The sequence below is a fragment of the Mustela putorius genome, unplaced genomic scaffold (genome assembly GCF_011764305.1).
Source record: "Mustela putorius furo isolate JIRA1106 unplaced genomic scaffold, ASM1176430v1.1 tig00000129_pilon_pilon_pilon, whole genome shotgun sequence".
Taxonomy (NCBI): Eukaryota; Metazoa; Chordata; class Mammalia; order Carnivora; family Mustelidae; genus Mustela; species Mustela putorius.
The window spans coordinates 36199163-36217554 of NW_025421290.1; the positions used below are offsets into that span (position 1 = coordinate 36199163).

Here is an 18392-nt window from a genome sequence, read left to right on the forward strand (position 1 = left end):
TCTTTTTTAAAAAATGAAAAAAAAGGGGCGCCTGGGTGGCTCAGTGGGTTGGGCTGCTGCCTTCGGCTCAGGTCATGATCTCAGGGTCCTGGGATCGAGTTCCGCATCGGGTTCTCTGCTCGGCAGGGAGCCTGCTTCCTCCTCTCTCTCTCTCTATGCCTGCCTCTCTGCCTACTTGTGATCTCTCTCTGTCAAATAAATAAATAAAATCTTAAAAAAAAAAAATGAAAAAAAAAAATAAAAGCTTCTGCCTTTGACTCAGGTCATGGTCTCAGGGTCCTGGGATCGAGCCCTTCATTGGGCTCTTTTCTCAGCAGGGAGTCTGCTTCCTCCTCTCTCTCTGCCTACTTGTGATCTCTCTCTCTGTGTCAAATAAATAAATAAAATCTTTAAGAAAAACAAAAGGCAGAACTAAAACTAAAACTAAAAAAAAAAAAAAACCTAAAAAATAGGCAGAAGGTTTGAGCACATTTTAAAAGACTTTATTGGGCGGGGGCGTACCTGGGTGGTTCAGTCAGTTAAATGTCTTCCTTAGGCTCAGGTCTTGGTCTCAGCGTCCTGGGACTGAGTCCCGCACAGGCCGTCGCTCCGTGAGGAGTCTGCTCCCTTTCCCTTTGCCCCCATCCACCCTCCTACCCCCACTCATGCTCTCTGTCTCAAATAAATAAATCTTTTAAAAATTTATTTTTATTTTTAAAAGATTTTCTTTCTTTGAGAAAGAGCACATGCACAGGCATGCCAGGTGAGGAGCAGAGGGGGAGGGAGAGACAAGCTGGCTCTGCGCTCAGCAGAGAGCCTGATGTGGGGCTTGATCCCAGGACCCCGAGATGGCCACCTGAGCCAAAACCAAGAGTCAGAAGCTTAACCGACTGAGCCACCCAGGCGCCCCTAAAGATTTTATTTTTTAAGTAATCTTTACACCAAAAGTGGGGCTTGAATTCACAACCCTTCAATCAAGGGTCAGTGCTCTACCGACTGAGCCAGCCAGGCGCCCCAAAAGATTTGAACAGACTCGTCACGAGGAGGTATACTAATGGCCAAAAAAGCACATGGAAAAATGTTCGACATCTCTGGTCTTCAGAGAAAAATGCAAATGAAAACTATAATAAGATTCCACCACTCCCCCACCCACCAGAATGGCTAAATTCAAAAAAAGTCATGATACCAAGTGTTGGCAAAGATGTAGGGATGGAAAGTGCCCAGCCCATTTGAGAAAACAGTTTGGCAGTTTGGGGGCAGCAATTTCATTCACCCAAGAAAAGTGAAAGCCTGTGCACACGTGCACTTGAATACTCAGAGCTGCTTTACTCATAATAGCTCTAAACTAGGAACAACCCAAATGCCACCATTGTGAACGGGTGAGCAAAATGTTGTGTATACATGCGACGGAACACTGCTGAGCAACGAGGAGGAACGAATAGCTGATACCTACAGCTATACGGACGAGTCTTAGAAACATGCTCCAATGAAGAAGCCAAGCACAAAAGAATACAAAAATACCATTCTATTAATATGAAAATCTAGAAAGGCACAACTAACCTGCGGTGACAGTGGACGAGTGGTTGCCGGGAGCCAAGACTGGGGAGGTAGGAATTAACTGGGTGCAAGAAGACTGTTTGAAGATCATTCTCAAGAATTCACGACTCCCTTACAGATATAAGAATGAGCACGAGTTAAAGATTTTATTTAACTCATGAATGAGGAAATGAGTAAGGATATGACAAGCAATGAAAGGAGATACTGAAAAACAGCAGTGATAGAGCAGGAATATTGAAATGAATGTGCAAATGAAGGCAAAACTGGTTTCTTCCACACGGGGAGAGGTCAGACATAATTTTCACTTCTGTAGACAGGAATGATTTTACTTCGCTGCTCTTACCTACACCCTACAGAGCTGTAAAACAGCTCAAAGAATGAAAGACGGGAATCAGATTAATGCAGAAGGTTGTACGGTGTTTAGATGATGCACTGTTTTCCACTGAGGATAACCAACAGCACCGGTGAGGAGTGAGTGAGAACAAGAACCAGCAGAACCAGTCCGGAGACTTTGACAGCGGTCCAGGTAAAGAGGGGAAAGGGGTTTGGGGTACAGCTGTAGTGCCTGACTCAGAGATAGGCCCACCCAAACGAATTTACTTGAGCCTGACTTTGATCTGGTGGAAGGGGCGGAAATTTGATGATAAGAAAATAGGTTGTGTGTGAAAAAGAAATCTTAAAAAACTAAAGAACCAGGTAGCCTCACCTTTCGTCTAGAAAGAGTCATATGGTGTAGAACGTGCTCAAAGGCCAGTTTCTTTCAGCTAACATTTGAGTGTTTACTGTGTTCCAAGCATCTTACTAGGTTGAACCACATGAAATTGCCAATATTTGACCCCTTGGACCAAAAAATGGCAACTTCATCCTAAAGAAAATCTTTAAAATAGATTCTTATTTGCATCTGCGAGGTAGGTACTCCCCCACCCACACAAACACACACTTTTATAAGTGAGAAAAGCACCAAGAGGTCCAAGACCTTGCCCAATAGTAACTTCTTAGTAAATGGTAGAGGCAGGATTCAAAACCCTGTGGCAAACTCCAAACCCGCGTTGTAAACTCTGGACGCACTATTGAAATCGCCGCGGAGTCCTGGGCTGTGCTGTTGCAGACAGGAGTGGTTTCACAGCACTGTGCCCGGGGCCCCTACGAGTTTTACTTTGGCTAAACTCAGATCCCAAGTTTTACCCCAATGGCAGATTTCCTGGCCCTCCTCCCCAGCACCCCCAGGATCTGTTATCCCGGCCTTGAAACCAGGTAGCTTTTGTGGCCCCGGAGTGGCCATCTTCCTAGTGTCTTCTGACAGCTCCTCACTGACCTGTCCCACCTTGTGTCACTGTGCCTACATTCCCTCATAGACCCCACATGCCACAAGAACTGTCATTGCCCCTAGGAGTTCCTGATCTTTTCATTTCATGACCAGCGTACCCTACAGGTGAGGAAACACGCACGAATGTCTCGATAGAGGGAGTGGTGATCCCATTGTTTTATCCGGGATTAAACTAGGTGACATCCAGTAGCATGGCACCATCTTCCGACCACGACCTCAGACGTGTCTAGCTGCTGGCTGTCCTTCTGGGACTTGTCCTCACATCTGAGTCTCAAGTCTCTCCGGGTTTTTGAAGAGCTCTGAGAACATCCTGAGGACATGGGGCGCACCGCAGCAGGTGTTTCTCCGGGCTGCTCCTCCAGCAGAGGAGCTGGGGGAGCCTTGGGGGCAAGACTTCCTGGCCTTCCTCCTCCCCAAGCAGACCGACCTCGGGGTGTAAATAAACACCTGCCCAAGAGCTGAGGGCGCCCGCGCGGGGCTTCGGCGCGTCGCCCCACCCCCCGGCCCAGGCGGTCCGCGTGTCCCTGTGCCGTCGGCGCGCCCGCCGGTGGGCGACCCGCAGGAGCGGCAGCGCGGGTCTGGAGCGAGCCGACCGTCTGGCCCGCCGCGACGTCCCCCGGCCAGGAATTCGCCTGGGGCTAGGGCGGCAATAGCGGCGGGTACGGTGGGCAGGAGGCGGCCAGACCAAAGGGAGTCTCCCGCCGGGCGGAGACTGTCCGCGTGCGCCGAGGAGCCGCCCTTGTGGGAAGGGCCGAGGAGGTCCCGGGCGCTGACCCGAGAAAAGCGCGGCACCACCGCGCTCCTGCGATCTGCGCGCTCCCGCTCCACCAGCAGGAGGAGAGGCGGGGCGCGAAGGGACCGACGCGCGGGAGACGCTCGCGAGGCGCGGAGGGGCGGTGCGGAGCTGCGCGGGGAGGGAGACCATGCCTGGGCTGCCCGGCCGCGCGGGGCTCCTCCTCGGCCTGGTGCTGCTGGTGGCGCTGCTGGCCGCGAGCCGGGCGCTCCCCCAGAGGAGGCCGCGGTCCCGGAGCCCCTCGAGGCTGGAGGAGGTGAGCGGCGGGGCCGGGGCGCGAGCGGCGACCTCCGAGGGCGGGCGCCGGGCGGGGGGCCAGGTGCGCGGGACCTGCGGGAGCCCGGCCGGGCGGCGGGCCAGCGGGGGAGAGACTCCACTGCTGGGCTGAGCGTGGGAACCCGGACCCCGTGGGACAGCCTGGCCTCTCCCGCCCGCGGCTGCGTCGCCCTGAGGGAACCTCTCCTGCAGCCCCCGATCCAGGGGAGCGCTCCGAGAGGAGCTGGAACGATGGGAGGGGAACGCGGCGCCGAGTTACTGGGGTTCGACTGGCCAGTGCATCCTCAAATCAGACCTGCAAAGGATTTTATTCTCTTTGGGTGTGAATTGAGATGAGAAGAGGTAGGGAGTGGAGTCTTTCAACTTGCAGGGGAGTAAGATCAGCCAGGGTCCTTAGTATTAGTATGTGCTTGGAAGAGCAGAAGAGGTCGCTAAGACCGGACGGGCGGAGGGCACTTTCTGAGCGCCTGTGCGTGCGCTTTGGGGATGAGACTGAAAACAGAGGAGCGAGTTGGAAAAGGGTGGTTTAGACGTGGAGAGGAATACGGTCTGCCAAAACTTGCCTCTTTGCACCAGGGGCCAGCGGTCCAGCCATTCCTCCGTGGACTGCAGTGGCCGCTCATCCCCATGGGGTCAAAACCCTCCAGATTTCCGGGATATGCAGGCTGGTGTGGCAGGGGGTCTGGGCTCCTCCCATGTAGATATTACTTGAGGAGGAGGACAGAGTAGTTCTTCCCATTTTCCGTATGAGGACACCGAGAGACACCCAGCCGGGTGGGGGAGACTGGACGGTGAGAGGTACCACAGCTTGGGGGCCAGTAGTGCCCAGGATGCTGAGGCCCTCCAGAGGCCCGTGGGAAGCAAGGGCCTGGCCTGTACTTGGGGTCTCTATGGACTGGTGTTTATCTGCCTTTTTTTCAATGCTGCCCTCCTAAGGAGACTTTTAGATATTTTTCCTCCAAAGTGCCTTTTCCTCTGAAATTTTAATACTGTAAATATGCTGTTTATGTACTATGGCACTTTGGTATGTTACAAACCATTGTAATATCCAAGACTTTTTGCCTCCAATTTCCAATTTTTGCCCCTTGTTCAGAGTACATCTTATAGACCAGAGCCCCTCAACGTCCACACTCCTGCCATTTTGAGTTGTATAATTCCTTGTTGTTCACTGTAGCATGTTAGCAGCATCCCTGGCCTTGACCCACTAGATATCTACAGCACCCACTCCTGGACAGAACCAGACATTGCCCAGTGTTTCCTGAGGGACACCCCTCCCCCAGCCACCTCTGTTGGCAACCGCTGCTGTAGACAAATCTGGAGGAACTGAACAGCCTCTGGCCAGTGCCACCTCCTAGAGATGACAGTGGTCCTACAATTAATTGACTTGTTTTTTTCCTACTCATTTGGCGTTTTCTATTTTAGTACTTACGGTTTTTTACTGTAATAATTTTTTTTATATGTTTGCCATATCTTCCCCTAAGACTAGCCTAGAGGATGAGTTATTTCAGAGCCAAAGTCCTATCCCCAGCCCTAGAATAGGGCCTGTCAGAATCCTCAAAAGCATGTTAGAGAAAATTAGTGCCACAAAGGAAAAACAGAGCTTGGAGCCCAGGTCCTGGGGTTCTGGTCCCAGTGGGTCATTAACTCATGTATGACTCACCCATGATCTCCTATTTGAAATAGGGGCCTGAGGCTTCTCTGGGATCCCGTCTAGCTCAAACACTGCCTCAGAAGTCTGTGTAATATGCGTTAAAGCTGTTCTATATCAAGGCGTTAGCTAAGAAATCTCACTCTGAGATAAGGCAGATTGGTGTTCTAGGGCCACAGGTGATTATGGCAGGAATAACTGACAGCTCCAAAGACTTCGAAGAAGCAGCTGAAGGATAACAGGATGACAGGATGACTGAGGGGATGCGAGCCTTCTCTGGGCCTTGCAGAGTCCGTGCGAAGTGCTTTATGTGCTGTTATTTTATTGTCACACCCTGCTGACATGGGTGTTATTCCCATTTTCCAGAGGGAAAAATCAAGGCACAGAGACGGTAAGCCTAATAGAGCTTGGGAGCCAGGGCTGTCATTTCAAGAGCTATTCCAGGGGCCCTTAGCCTGCTCATCTGAAGTCTTGAAAAGTCTCGAAATCATCAGCATCAGGAACAAAACGTGCCACCCTCTCTCTGGGCAGGCCTGTTGCTGAGCCTCGGTTTATCCTCACAGTCAACTGGGAGTAAGAGAGCCCGTTCTGGTGGCTAGCCTGCTAAGTGAGAGAGCATGGCTCATGTGTGTGGCATCGTCGTTACAATGATTTGTTGGGGGCTAGGAGAGCAAGGAACAGCAGAGCTCTCTCCCTTGGGTATCTTCTGCCCTAGCTCAGCTCACACCACCACCCACACAGCCACTGTGCCTAGCCTCTTGCGTTCCTTGCCTTGTTTTCCTCATTTTAGGGTTAAGGAGACGGACAGTGGGTCTAATCACTAACCCACAGTTCTGCAGCTGGTAAGCGGGGAGCCGGGATTGAAACCCAGCTTGGCTTAACTCTGGGACCCCTGGACACCTTGCCCTGGCACCCACCACCTCCTGGGCAGCCAAGGGAAGACCCGGGGGTGGGGGAAACAGAGTTGAGGACTTGGGGTCACAGGAGGGTGATGGAGATGAGAACTAGGAGGAGAGGAGAGAGAGAGAGGACAGCTCCTCCAGGCTGCAAGGACTGCCCCGCAGGAAGGGTCCCCCCTGGGTGGAGCCGCAGGCGGTCCTGCTGTTGCAGCCGGGATGTGGTCCCCGCAGAAGAGCGCAGGCCCAGAGGAGGGAGCCTGTGGGCCTGGGGCACCGGCCCACATACGGCTGGGGAGTTCAGTCAGCACTTCCGTCCCGGGTGTCCTCCAGCCAGGTGCCTGGCATCAAGGACTGGATTGCAGGAGCCCGGGCACCAAGAAGCACATACTTTCCTGCAGGTTGGCTTTCCTTGGTTGGGGTGTGCCCCACTTCCTAGCCTGGTCCCTGAGTTAGTGTGACCCCAGCCTATGTGTGATGCCAAGCCTGTGGCTTCGCCCTCAGCCTCCCCCAGCAGCTGGTTACCTCCTTGGACCTTGACTTTGACCAATGCTCTCCCTCTTGACCATTCTTCCAGCTCAGAGTTTGGAACTACTGGAAAGCTGGTTGAGGGAGAAAGGGAAGAATAGAATGCGTGTGTGTGTGTGTGTGTGTGTGTGTGTGTGAGAGAGAGAGAGAGAGAGAGAGAGAGAATGGGGGGAGGGGCATAGATGTTGACACCATTGCCCCAAAGCATGGACTTGGGTATTTGTGCCTGTGTGAAACTCCCTGTGCAAGGGTAGCAGATGGGGAAGCTGGTCCTGTGGGATAGGACAGGTGTTCTCAAATGTGCTGAGCCTCAGAATTCAGGCCATGGGATCACCGCCCCCCCCCCCAGAGTTTCTGCATAGGGAGTGGTGCTGGGGACTTCAGCCCAGCTAAGATGTAAAGAGCTGGCAGGGCCTGGCAAGAGGGGTCCTCTCTCTCTCAACACCATCTGTCACCACCTCTAGGTGAGGCTCACTGCACATTGTCCTTGTTTGAGGCAGACCTCATTTTAACCCAACAACCATGCAAGACAGAGACTGCTGTTGCCTTAATTGATGGAGGCAGTATTTAAGGCAGAGGAAGTTAACCCACCCGAAGTCACACAGCTTGTAGGTGTACAAGTTGGGACTGGAACCCAGGCCGTGTGGTCTCCACCCTCCACCCGTCACTGCCCAGGTTGGCTGCCAGCGAGATGGCGAAAATGGGAGGGCTCCGTGAATACAGAGGTGGTTGTGCAAGGGGGTAGTCGTGAGTGCGTGTCCACACACGTGTGTGTGCACCGAGGCACGGGCACGGAGATCAGACAGAGCTGCGTTTGAACCCGAGCTCCAGTGCTGTAACCTCGGCGACCTCACGTCAGTCCCTGGCCCGGTCTGAGACTCCCCGTAGGCTCCTCAGTCACACGGAGAGAGTCACAGTCACCCCTCTGGGTTGCTCGTGTTCATGCAGCTAGGCAGTGATTTATCGAGCTCCTCCTGTGTACCAGGCACTGCGCTAGGCACAGGCTACAGCAGGAACAAAGCAGATAAAAAGTCTTGCCTGCAGTCTAGCTGGGGTGACAGAAGGCACATCAAGGGCCTAACCCAGGCCCTGGAGGGAAGATGTGCTGTCTGAGCATCACACATACGGCATCACACATATGCTGGGGTCACACTCACTCAGGGACCAGGCTAGGAAGTGGGGCACACCCCAACCAAGGAAAGCCAACCTGCAGGAAAGTATGTGCTTCTTGGTGCCCTGGCTCCTGCAATCCAGTCCTTGATGCCAGGCATCTGGCTGGACGACACCCGGGATGGAAGTGCTGACTGAGCTCCCCAGCCATATGTGGGACGGTGCCCCAGGCCCACAGGCTCCCTCCTCTGGGCCTGCGCTCTTCACTCTCAGGCCGTGGTCCCCTCCTGCCTGGGTTCTTCTGTGGGGACCACATCCCTGCTGCAACAGCACTTGCAGGGCGGGGCCCTGGCCTGGCCTCCAGTTGCCAGTGTCTGGCGGCCAGACGGCTGTCACTGCCGCTAGGGCCTGCTCTGAGCTGTCACGGCCAGCCTGAGGCGCCCAGGGAGCAAACCCTCTCCTCCCTCTGGAATCCCTCAACCAGTGACTGGCAGGGCTGGTAGGTACGCAGCCCAGCTCCCCACTCCGGGGGGAGTAGCTGAGGCACCCGATGGGACTGAGTTCCACTTGTCACCGTGGTCACTAACCTGAGGGAGCATTTCTGAATTAGCTGCTTCCCATGCCGGACTCACGCCCCGACTCCCTGCTCTTGTCTCCTGGGATCACCTTCCAAAGGAACGACTTGCCCTTGAATTTTTGTGTCAGGTTTGGCTTCTGAAGAAACCCGAACTAAGACGGGTGTCCGCCCTCTACTCCACTCCACTCCACTCCTGGGGTTTCCTGGGTCTGAAACAGGGGACAGGAGGCAGCTCGAGAAGGGTGGCATGTGTGGCTGGGATGTTTAGCCAGGGCTTTCTGTGGCCTTGGTTATCAGGTCCACCTGTGCACCAGGGAGTGGAGAGACTGAAGAGCCTGGAGATGCACATTCTGAGCACCTGCTGGAAACCAGCTCTTTCCCATCACTAGTCCCCATTTTACAGATAAGGATGCTCGTAGAGGTTACGTCCCTGTCATGGTCCCCAAAGTCAGAAGTCAGGCTATCTGGGGATTTAGACCTAAGCAGCCGGAAATTTTTTTAAGATTTTATTTATTTATTTGACAGACAGAGATCACAAATAGGCAGAGAGGCAGGCAGAGAGAGAGAGAGGAGGAAGCAGGCTCCCCGCGGAGCAGAGAGCCCGACACAGGGCTCAATCCTAGGACCCTGGGATCATGACCTGAACTGAAGGCAGAGGCTTAACCCACTGAGCCACCCAGGCACCCTCCTGACGGTAGTAGTTCTGCATTTTGTTCAGCATCTACAGTTTGCAAAACACTTCCATCAAAAGAGAGGGCACCTGGGTGGCTCAGTTGGTTAAGTGACTGCCTTCAACCCAGGTCACAATCCTGGAGTCCCAGGATCGAGTCCTGCATCGGGCTCCCAGCTCCACGGGGAGTCTGCTCCTCCCTCTGACCTTCTCCCCTCACATGCGCGCTCTCTCTCTCTCTCTCTCTCTCAAATAAGTAAATAAAACCTTTATATTTATTAAAAAAAAATCCACAAAAAAGCATAGAATCTAATGTTTTTTAAAAAATATTTAATTAATTTATTTATTTTAGAGACAGAGCACACACCAAGAGAGGGAGGGGGAAGCAGAAGGAGAGGGAGAAGCAGGCTCAGCGGGGAGGCCCACAGCCTGCCTCCCCCTCCCCCTCCCCAGCCCATGCAGGGCTCAGTCCCAGGATCCTGGGATCATGACCTGAACCGAAGGCAGACAACCCAAGGTGCCCCTCATATTATTCTGTAATAGCCAAAAATAATGTTTTTCAAGTTCCCTTTCACATAAATGATTTCCTGTTCCTTATTTCCTGTCCACCGTGGGGTGAGTGAGGGAACCCCCTTTGCTCCCCTTTTGTCCCCCTCCCCAAACCTCCCCACCCAGAGACACTATGGGAGTTTGCTATCTTTGGAGTTATTTTCCAGTCCCACAGTGAGCCCCCAGGGTGTTAGCGGCCCCTATGGCTGGGCTGGGCGCCCACAGGCCACTGGAGCCATAATTCCCAGCCAGTGCATCTTTTTTTTTTTTTTTTTTAAGGTTTTATTTACTTATTTGATAGACAAAGATCACAAGTAGTCAGAGGGACAGGCAGAGAGAGAGAAGGAAGCGGGCTCCCTGCTGAGCAGAGAGCCCGATGGGGGGCTTGATCCCAGGACCCTGAGATCATGACCTGAACCGAAGGCAGAGGCTTTAACCCACTGAGCCACCCAGGCGCCCCACCAGCCAGCGCATCTTAAAGAGTGGGTCTCTATCCTGGCACAATGTTAAAGTCGCCGCCCCTGGCCCCATGTCAGGTAGTTAAACACAGGTCTAGGGTTGGGTCGGGGGTCTTGATACCTGGGGGATGGCGATGCACAGCTGAGTCTTAAATTGTGACCTCACGTGCCCTGGGAGGCCAGGAAGTTTGGTGAAGAAAATGAGCTGGTTTGGAGGGAAGGGAGGACCTCTGCCCCTATCGTCATCTGTCCTATCCTTGGTGTCTTGCTCTGAGCTCTCCTTTACCTGCCTGCCTGTATCTGTCCCTCTGCAGGTGACCATTGAGGTGGTGGAGGAGCCCCAGGCCCAGGTGGAGATGGACCTCCTGGCCGAGCCCGGCCATCACTGGCCCCAGGGGGCCTCGAGCTGGCTCCCTGTCAAGGAGCTCTTCTGGCCCCTGTTCTGGGGCATCCCGGAGGGCAAGGAGGGGAACACCGATCTCAAGGGCAGAGCCCCAGGGGATGAAGACAAAGAGGAAGAGGAGAAGGAGGAAGAGGAGAAGAAGGATTACCTTGCAGAGTTCGGCGAGAGTGAGGACCAGGAGGCCAGTGATTACGAAGAGTATGACGAGGAGGAGTCTGGGTTCAGTGGGGCCACAGGCAGCCAGGAGCAGGGCTGGCTGGCCCCTGGGGACTGGGCCTTCAAGGAGCCGGACGGCGATGGTGAGCACCCCCATCTTGGCATTCCCAGCTGTGGCTTCTGGAGGTCCTGAGTGGAAACGGGGCTAGAGAGAGGCCTGAGAGCTTCCCGAGCAGGGGCCGCGGAGGAGACCAGGAGCTAGGCCTGTACAAACACCATCATCCCCTAAATAGCAACATTACCCATAGCTGGCAAAATTTGGGTTTTCTTTTTTTCCCAAATATTTGACCTCCACAACAGCCCTGAGACCCCCCTTAGCAAAGCGAACATTTGTAATTTTATATATATTCATATCTGTCAGTTGCCAACAGTTCCCAATGTTGGGAAACATTTTAAACCCCACCACTCACAACTGACTTCAGTTTCAGACTGTGCGGTTTGCATCCTGGCTCTACCGCTTTCCAGCCTCGTGACCTTGGGCAAGTTACTTAACCTCTCTGTGCCTCTTTTCCTTCCTCTCTATAATGGAGAATGACACAACCTTCACTAAATAAGACTGGGTGTAGAGGGTATTAAGTGAGTTAATACACTTAAAGTGCCTGCATGTAGTAAACTAAATAGTGGCTGTTTTTATCAGAAAACCACCTAACAGCCCAGACCATCCAGAAAATGCCCCCTCAGCCCTGGCCAGACCTCCATAATGGCCGTTTTTATGTTTTATGCTTCAGTCTGGGCTTCCCTGGGCGCAGACCTATTTCATGCACCATCGCAGCCATTCTCCCCAGAGCCCTGGCATTTGGTCCTTGGAGGGAGGTGCCGTGCTGAGAACTAAAACCAAAATAATGTAAACTGGCAGAAACTTCAGGCTTTCCAGCTCATCTTCCATGAATTGTCCTTCAGCTCCTGGTGCCCGCCTGCTCAGACCTGCCTGGGAAGTGAGGAGAAAGCGGGTTTTGTCAGTATTATGTCAGGACTTTGGGGGTTCCACAGAGACACCCCCCGCCCCCCGGTCCCAGCCCTGCACAGCCTGTCTTGGTGGACGTTGGGTTCCTCAGACCAGGGCTGGGTCCCCAGCGTGGGAAGTCAGGATATTCCTTAGTATCCCAGTGCCAGGGGGCACCTGGGTGGCTCAGTGGGTTAAAGGCTCTGCCTTCGGCTCAGGTCATGATCTCAGGGTCCTAGGATCGAGCCCCGCATTGGGCTCTCTGCTAAGCAGGGAGCCTGCTTCCCCTTCTCTCTCTGCCGACTTGTGACCCCTCCCCCCTCTCTCTGTCAAAATAGCTTTAAAAATAAAAAAAATATATATCCCAGTGCCAGGGTGATCTTGTCAGCGGTGGTTCTGACTGATGTGGTTTGCACAAAGGTCTGCTCTATGGGGGTGCCCAGCTGAGGGACCGGTGGGGGCTGGAATCCAGCCCATGCTTCGTCCCTTAGGCCGGGAACCCTGGCAAGAGCAGCGTGCTCCCGAGGAAGGGGTGTGTTTTGGTGATGGGCCCTGGTGCTCCCCTGGTGCTCATTCACCCCTGGCTCCTTGCCTTGACTCGGACTCTGAGCGCCCAGAGTAGTGGAGGCCCTGGTCTCCCAACCAGAGGAGGATTCAGCCCTGCAACCGTGCCTGCACCACCACCAGGCCCTGAGCCTACTGCCTGCCCCCTTGTCATGGTGACACGAGCCCCAGGGCCGGGGCCGGCAGAGGCAGCTGTTACACACTGGTGATCCCCTGGGCACAGGCACCTTGTCTGAGGATGGGGCCTGGAGAAGGGAGGCAGGGGGCTCAGAGACGCAGTGGCCTGGCCTCGGCCCAGGCCTAACCTGGATGCTGTGGGCACTGAGAGCCTAGTGAGGGCTGGGCCTCCCCCACAGGGAGCACGGAGGTGCCCCAGGGTCCCACCAGCCTGGCTGCCTCTCCTCCCAAAGGCACCGAGGACAAAGAGTCCTTGGGCTTCCCCAGTGAGGGGTGGCAGCGCCCGGCCCACAATGCCCTAGACATGCTCGGCCCAGGTCAGTGAGGAGGTAGGCCCTGCTCCCAGGGGTTTGGGGAGAAGCTTTCCGGGAGTGTCGAGCATCACTGCAGACAGGAATCCCACCTCCATCCATGGAGGCAGGCGACACGTTCCAGCTGGAAGATGACCCTATCTGGCAAAGGGACCTCGGCCTTTGTCAGTTCCCCTAGCCAGGCCGTTGACCTTCCCCAGCCTGACATTCCTGTTGGGAAGAAGGTCCTGATGGGAGCCACAGAACTTGGAGGTTGCCCTGGGGGGCATACTCTGCCTGGCTGTGGGATGTGATGGGATATTCTGGCTTCCACTCTCAGTCACTCTGGGGGCTCTGTGTGGGAAGACAGGCTCTGGGTGGGAAGGCAGCCTCTGTGTGGGAAGGGGTGCTGTCAGAAACAGGGCAGGGACCAGAACTCCGGAACTGCTCCTTCCAGCAGCGTAGGGGAACAGGCTGTTTTTACTAGAACATTCTGCATCTGCATCTCTTGGGGTCCCTTGCGCCCCACAAGGAGGGTGGCAGCTGCCGACAGGCCCCTTGCAGGTGGGGTCCATGCTCACTCCTGTGGGGCTCCCTGAGCCGGTGGGGTGTGCCTGGCGCTGTGCGGGGCCGGGGATCTGCCCTCAGGGAGCTCGGGCCTTAGGAGGAGAGACACACGGCCAGCTTGAGCACTACGTGGCAGGGCATGCCCCCACATTCTGGAGCAAAGAGGAAGGAGCCATGTTTTCTGTGTGGCCAAATTCTCAAGGAAAAGAGAAGAGAGGAGGCAACCTAGACAGAGGGGCCGCAGGGGGCGCAGAGAGGCAGGGTAAGCCTGAAGCTGGTGGAGGTAAGAACGAGAATGGACCAATGGTGAAGACAGCGGAACACTTTCTTACCAAGTGCTTAAAACAGTGGTGCCTGCCCCCAGCACCTCCCAGTTTTTTCCCCAAGACCCCAGATCCTTCCCACCACCCAGCACGTAGAGGGACAGCCCCTTGGCCAATATCGTTTTGAGCTGTGGCCTCTGGCTTCAGGTTTCCTGGGGAGGGGGCTGTGCGGTAGCCCTTCTCTGTCCACAGGGGAGGTCAGGGTGGGGGCGTGCCCACGGGGGCGGGGCGTGCCACGGGGGTGGGGGCAGTGGTGCCCTACAGCACCCAGGTCTGGTGTGGGGCCTTCCCTCTCGGGGCGGGCTTAGGTCCTTGATCAACTCCCTCCGCACCGGTGACCAGCTCCCCTCCCCCCTGCAGAGGTGGACAGCTGCGAGAGGTGGCTGAACTGCAAGAGCGACTTCCTGGCCCAGTACATGCGTCAGGTGCTGCAGGATCTGCCCAGCTGCCCCTGCTCGTACCCGCTGGAGGCCGCGTCGAGCACCGTGAGCCTGCAGGATGAGCGCCGCGGCCGCAGCTTCCGCTGGAAGGACGCGAGCGGCCCGCGGGAGCGCCTGGACGTGTACCAGCCCACGGCGCGCTTCTGCCTCCGCTCCATGCTGTCGGACGAAAGCAGCACCCTGGCTGCGCAACACTGCTGCTACGACGAGGACAACCGGCTGCTGACCCGGGGCAAGGGCGCCGGCGCCCCCGACCTCATCAGCACGGACTTCTCGCCCGAGCTGCACTTCAAGCTCGACAGGGAGCCCTGGATCGTCTGCAAGGGCGACTGGAGCCGCTACCACACGGTGCGGCCCCCCAACAACGGCCGGGCCTGTGCCGACAACCCGCCCGAGGAAGAGTACTTGGCCCAGTTGCAGGAGGCCAAGGAGTACTGAAGGGGGGGTGGGGGGGCTGTGCCCGAGAACCCGCCTCTGCAGACCCCGGCCCTCTGCCCGCACCCCTGGGTAGGCGCCGGAGAACCCCAGGCAGGTTGGCACCCCTGGGGTCTATGGGGGGTTGGGCACAAGGCTGAGGGATGTATAAGGGCCAGGGCAAGGGATGGAGCTCACTCCCCGACATCCAAGGGTGTACCTGAGGAAGCAGGAGTCTGGTGGGCGGGGGTGGGGTAGGGTTTGCCCTCCCCTGCCTGCTGGGAGGCCTGTCCCAGCCTGGCCATGCACTTTGTCTCCTCTCCCCCTGAGCTGGGCTCTGTGCACAGGTAAGGGCCGGGCTCCCCAGCACACAATGATTCCCCGGCCGGGTGGCAGAAAGTCCAGGTCCTGAGGTGCTACTCAGGCTGGCAGCCAGCCTCGTCAGTGGCCCCCTCCTTACTCTGGGTGGCTGCACGAGGCCCTCTTGCCCCAACCCTGCTGGGAGCCACCACAGACCAGGAGCGTGCCCCTTGCAGGATAATCTAGGCTCCAAGCTTCCCTTTGGGGGACACCTTCGGTGGAGGGCTGAAGTCAATCTGCGGGGCCCAGTGTGGCCAGAAAGGTTGAGGCGGCCAAGGCAAGGGATGGCTCCAGGCGGGGAACAGGTCAACCTATTCTGGGCCCTCTCTTTGTCTAGCATGTCTGTCCTGTCCAGGTTGTAGGTAGGCACGTGCAGGCCTGGGAGATGGTGCAGCTTGGGCTAGGCTCAGGACGGGTTCAAGAGGATGTGCCCCACGGTAAACTGGGAAACCAGTTCTCTGGACTGGGTTGGTGGCAGGGAAGCCCAGGTCTGGGCCAGTTCTGTGGTGGAAACGACCCCACCATGGCCCACTTCATGCTCCAAGCTGATGTTATCGAGGCACCGAGCTCAGGGCTGGGAAGAGAGGCGCCTGACTGGCAATCCTAGCTCTCCTTGTGCTTCTGCCCCTCACCCCCGCCCCTGAACCGTACTTCCGGTCTGTGGAGTTGAAGTGATGAAGTCCCAATTGTCCTGTTCACAGAAGCTCCAAAAGCTGGGGACCTCGGTCCCCAGACAGCTGCCCTGAAGCTCTTCGTGATCCTCTGCAATAAAGCACTTTATTTTCAAATTCTGTCTGATGAGGAATTGGGAGCCTCCACAGAGGTGTAGGGAGCCCTGTTTGCGGCCCAAGCCAAGCCCGCCATGGTGGGGTTTGCGACTGCTTGACCCAGTTGGGTGGGTAGAGCTCCTGGAGTGCAGAGGTTGGATGTAGGTGTGAATCATCCCACACGTCTACAGTGTTGCCTGGCAGGCGGGAGAGCTGGCCAGACCTCAGGGGCACTTTTGCTAGTTCCTGGGGACAGGAGGATTTGTGAGTCAGAGATAAATGGCATGCACTCCAGAGGAAGTGGTTTGCTGCTGGGCCCAGAGTTGCCCAAAGGATTACAGTTGTCAGATGACGGAAGTGGACCTGCACTCTGCCTTGGTTGCTACCCGTAACAGACACTGCACTGTCACTCCTGGCACTTGGGTAAGAACAGAGACACATCAGGAAGGAGAATGAAACAAGGTGTGCCCAGCCATCACCTGGAGACACTCAGAGAACCAGATGTTTCCATAACCACCACACCTAGAGGTAAGTTTATTAGTCTGGTCCTGGACTACAGTCTAAAAACACTGTGGTGAGACTAAAATATTACAGGGGCAGCAAGGGCCAGATCTCAGGTCACCAGAGGGGATCCAAGTTTGTTCCCTTTCTCTAGGCTGGGGCAATCAACGTGATTATTAGCACAGGAATGTTTTTATTATCTTTTAGCAGAAACTTACTTATTTGAGAGAGAGAGAGTGAGAGAGAGAACAGGGGGAGGAACAGAGAGAGAGGGAGAGAGAATCCCTTGCAAGACTCCATGCTGAGCAGGGAGCCCGACAGGGGGCTTAATCCCAGGACCCGGAGATCATGACCAGAGCTGAAATTAAGAACCACCACTCAAACAACTGAACCACCCAGACACCCTGGCAGAAATTTAAAAAAAAAAAAAAAAAAAAAAGATTTTATTTATTTGACAGAGATCACAATTAGGCAGAGAGGCAGGCAGAGAGAGAGGAAGGGAAGGAGGTGCCAGGTGCCCCGCTGAGCAGAGAGCCCTAGCAGGGGCTTGATCCCAGGATCCCGGGATCATGACCTGAGCAAAAGGCAGAGGCTTTAACCCACTGAAACACCGAGACGCCCCAGCAGAAATTCTTAAGTAAGAAGATAAGAACATCCCAGAGTCTGTTTCCATAGGAATCTGCTAATTCCCCTCCTTTCTGATATAACTTACCTTGACACTTAAACACATTGTGTAAATTTAATGCTTGTCTGTTACCCAAACTGAATTTAGCCGGCCATGTTTTTGATCTGTAATCCAAGTGGCAGGTGGAATTGCTATCATGTCAGGCCACAGCTGACAGAAGATAAAGGCGGTCGGAAAGGAGCCTTGAAGGGCCTGGAGAGCCAGTCAGCTATAAAATGATGTTTATTCAAACTACAAAGGAGAAGGAGGTGCTGTGCAGGGGGCTGAGGGCCCAGGACACAGGTGTGTGGAGAAACAGTGATGGGGAGGTCGCTGACCTTGCCGAAGGGAGGATTTCGTGTGACTGGTACCTGGCCCAGGAGAATCCACGTGACCCCCCGCCCTGTTTGGGTCCAGTGTTGGTGAGGTCACTGTCTTGACTGGCTGTTTTTCCTGTCCCAAACACCGGGAGCCCTCTGTGGCCATGCAGCCAGCGTGAACACTGCCACTGCCCAGTCTCCAGGATGGTTTTGCCCAGTTTCCCTCCTGTGTATCTTCTAAAGGGTCCTAGGTTAGGCAAGACCAGTCAGATTGAATTCTTACCAGGGTTTAAAACAACTGGTGCTATGAACCCTTCTTGATTCTGCTGACTTCCCTTGTCTGTTGGAAGACAGAACGGTTCAGCAGCCTTTGTCCTGTTAGTCACAAAAAGGTCACAAAATGTGCTTCTGTAGGCTCCTCCATTACAGTTAGATTTTCTTAACAGGTTGGGATGCTTCTTGAATTGCATCCTGACCCCAGTATCGCCTGCGGTATTTATTAAACTCTTAGGTTCATGGGCTACACCCCACACTGAGTCAGAATCAATTAGGGGCGGAGTCCATAAAATTTGCTGACTTTAACAGGTTCCCCCTGGTGATTCTGAGTGAGGTGAGTCCTTGGCCTATGATTCACAATTTGGCCAATTAACTAGCTTTTCAAAATAATTCTAGCTTGGGCTCTGGAGTCCAGCCGTTGGTAGGGGACATTTGCCAGATGCTGCTAAGTGCCAGTGTTTCTGTATGTGTTCTCTCGAATGCTCTGATAAGGTGCCTCCTGTACCCATTATCCAGGTGAGAAAATGTGCCCCATTTGTAGGAAGGGGCACAACTTAACACAAGTGCAGTCAAGTCCGCAGTTGTTTTTTTTTTTTTTTTTTAGCTCTGTTATTGTTTTTAGTCCCCAAAATGCTATCAGTAAAATGGCAGTGGTAAAAACTCTTAACGGCCGTCGTCAGCACTGGGGATGTGAACTGTCACTGAACGTGTTATGGGACAGGTGATCTGCCCGATGTTTTGGGTTTTATTAAGGGGTTTGTGATCTCTGCTTCAGATTTTTTCAAGAAATCTAGACTTG

General features: G+C 54.7%; 1 protein-coding gene across 1 annotated transcript; it reads left to right on the plus strand.

Annotated features, from left to right (window-relative positions):
- Positions 1–3601: 3601 nt before the first annotated feature.
- ISM2 (isthmin 2) lies at positions 3602–15852 on the plus strand. The gene is made up of 3 exons (XM_045071833.1): positions 3602–3912; positions 10683–11070; positions 14212–15852. Exons 1-3 carry the CDS (start codon positions 3787–3789, stop codon positions 14727–14729), a joined length of 1032 nt encoding a protein of 343 aa, XP_044927768.1. The 5' UTR covers positions 3602–3786; the 3' UTR covers positions 14730–15852.
- The last annotated feature ends 2540 nt before the right edge of the window (positions 15853–18392 follow it).

Bases quoted from the DNA above. Each gene is read 5' to 3' on its own strand.
- ISM2 (XM_045071833.1), top strand. From the start codon at position 3,787: ATGCCTGGGCTGCCCGGCCGCGCGGGGCTCCTCCTCGGCCTGGTGCTG. The intron at 3,913-10,682 runs GTGAGCGGCGGG...GTCCCTCTGCAG, and splicing joins GCCCCTCGAGGCTGGAGGAG to GTGACCATTGAGGTGGTGGA. The intron at 11,071-14,211 runs GTGAGCACCCCC...TCCCCCCTGCAG, and splicing joins CAAGGAGCCGGACGGCGATG to AGGTGGACAGCTGCGAGAGG.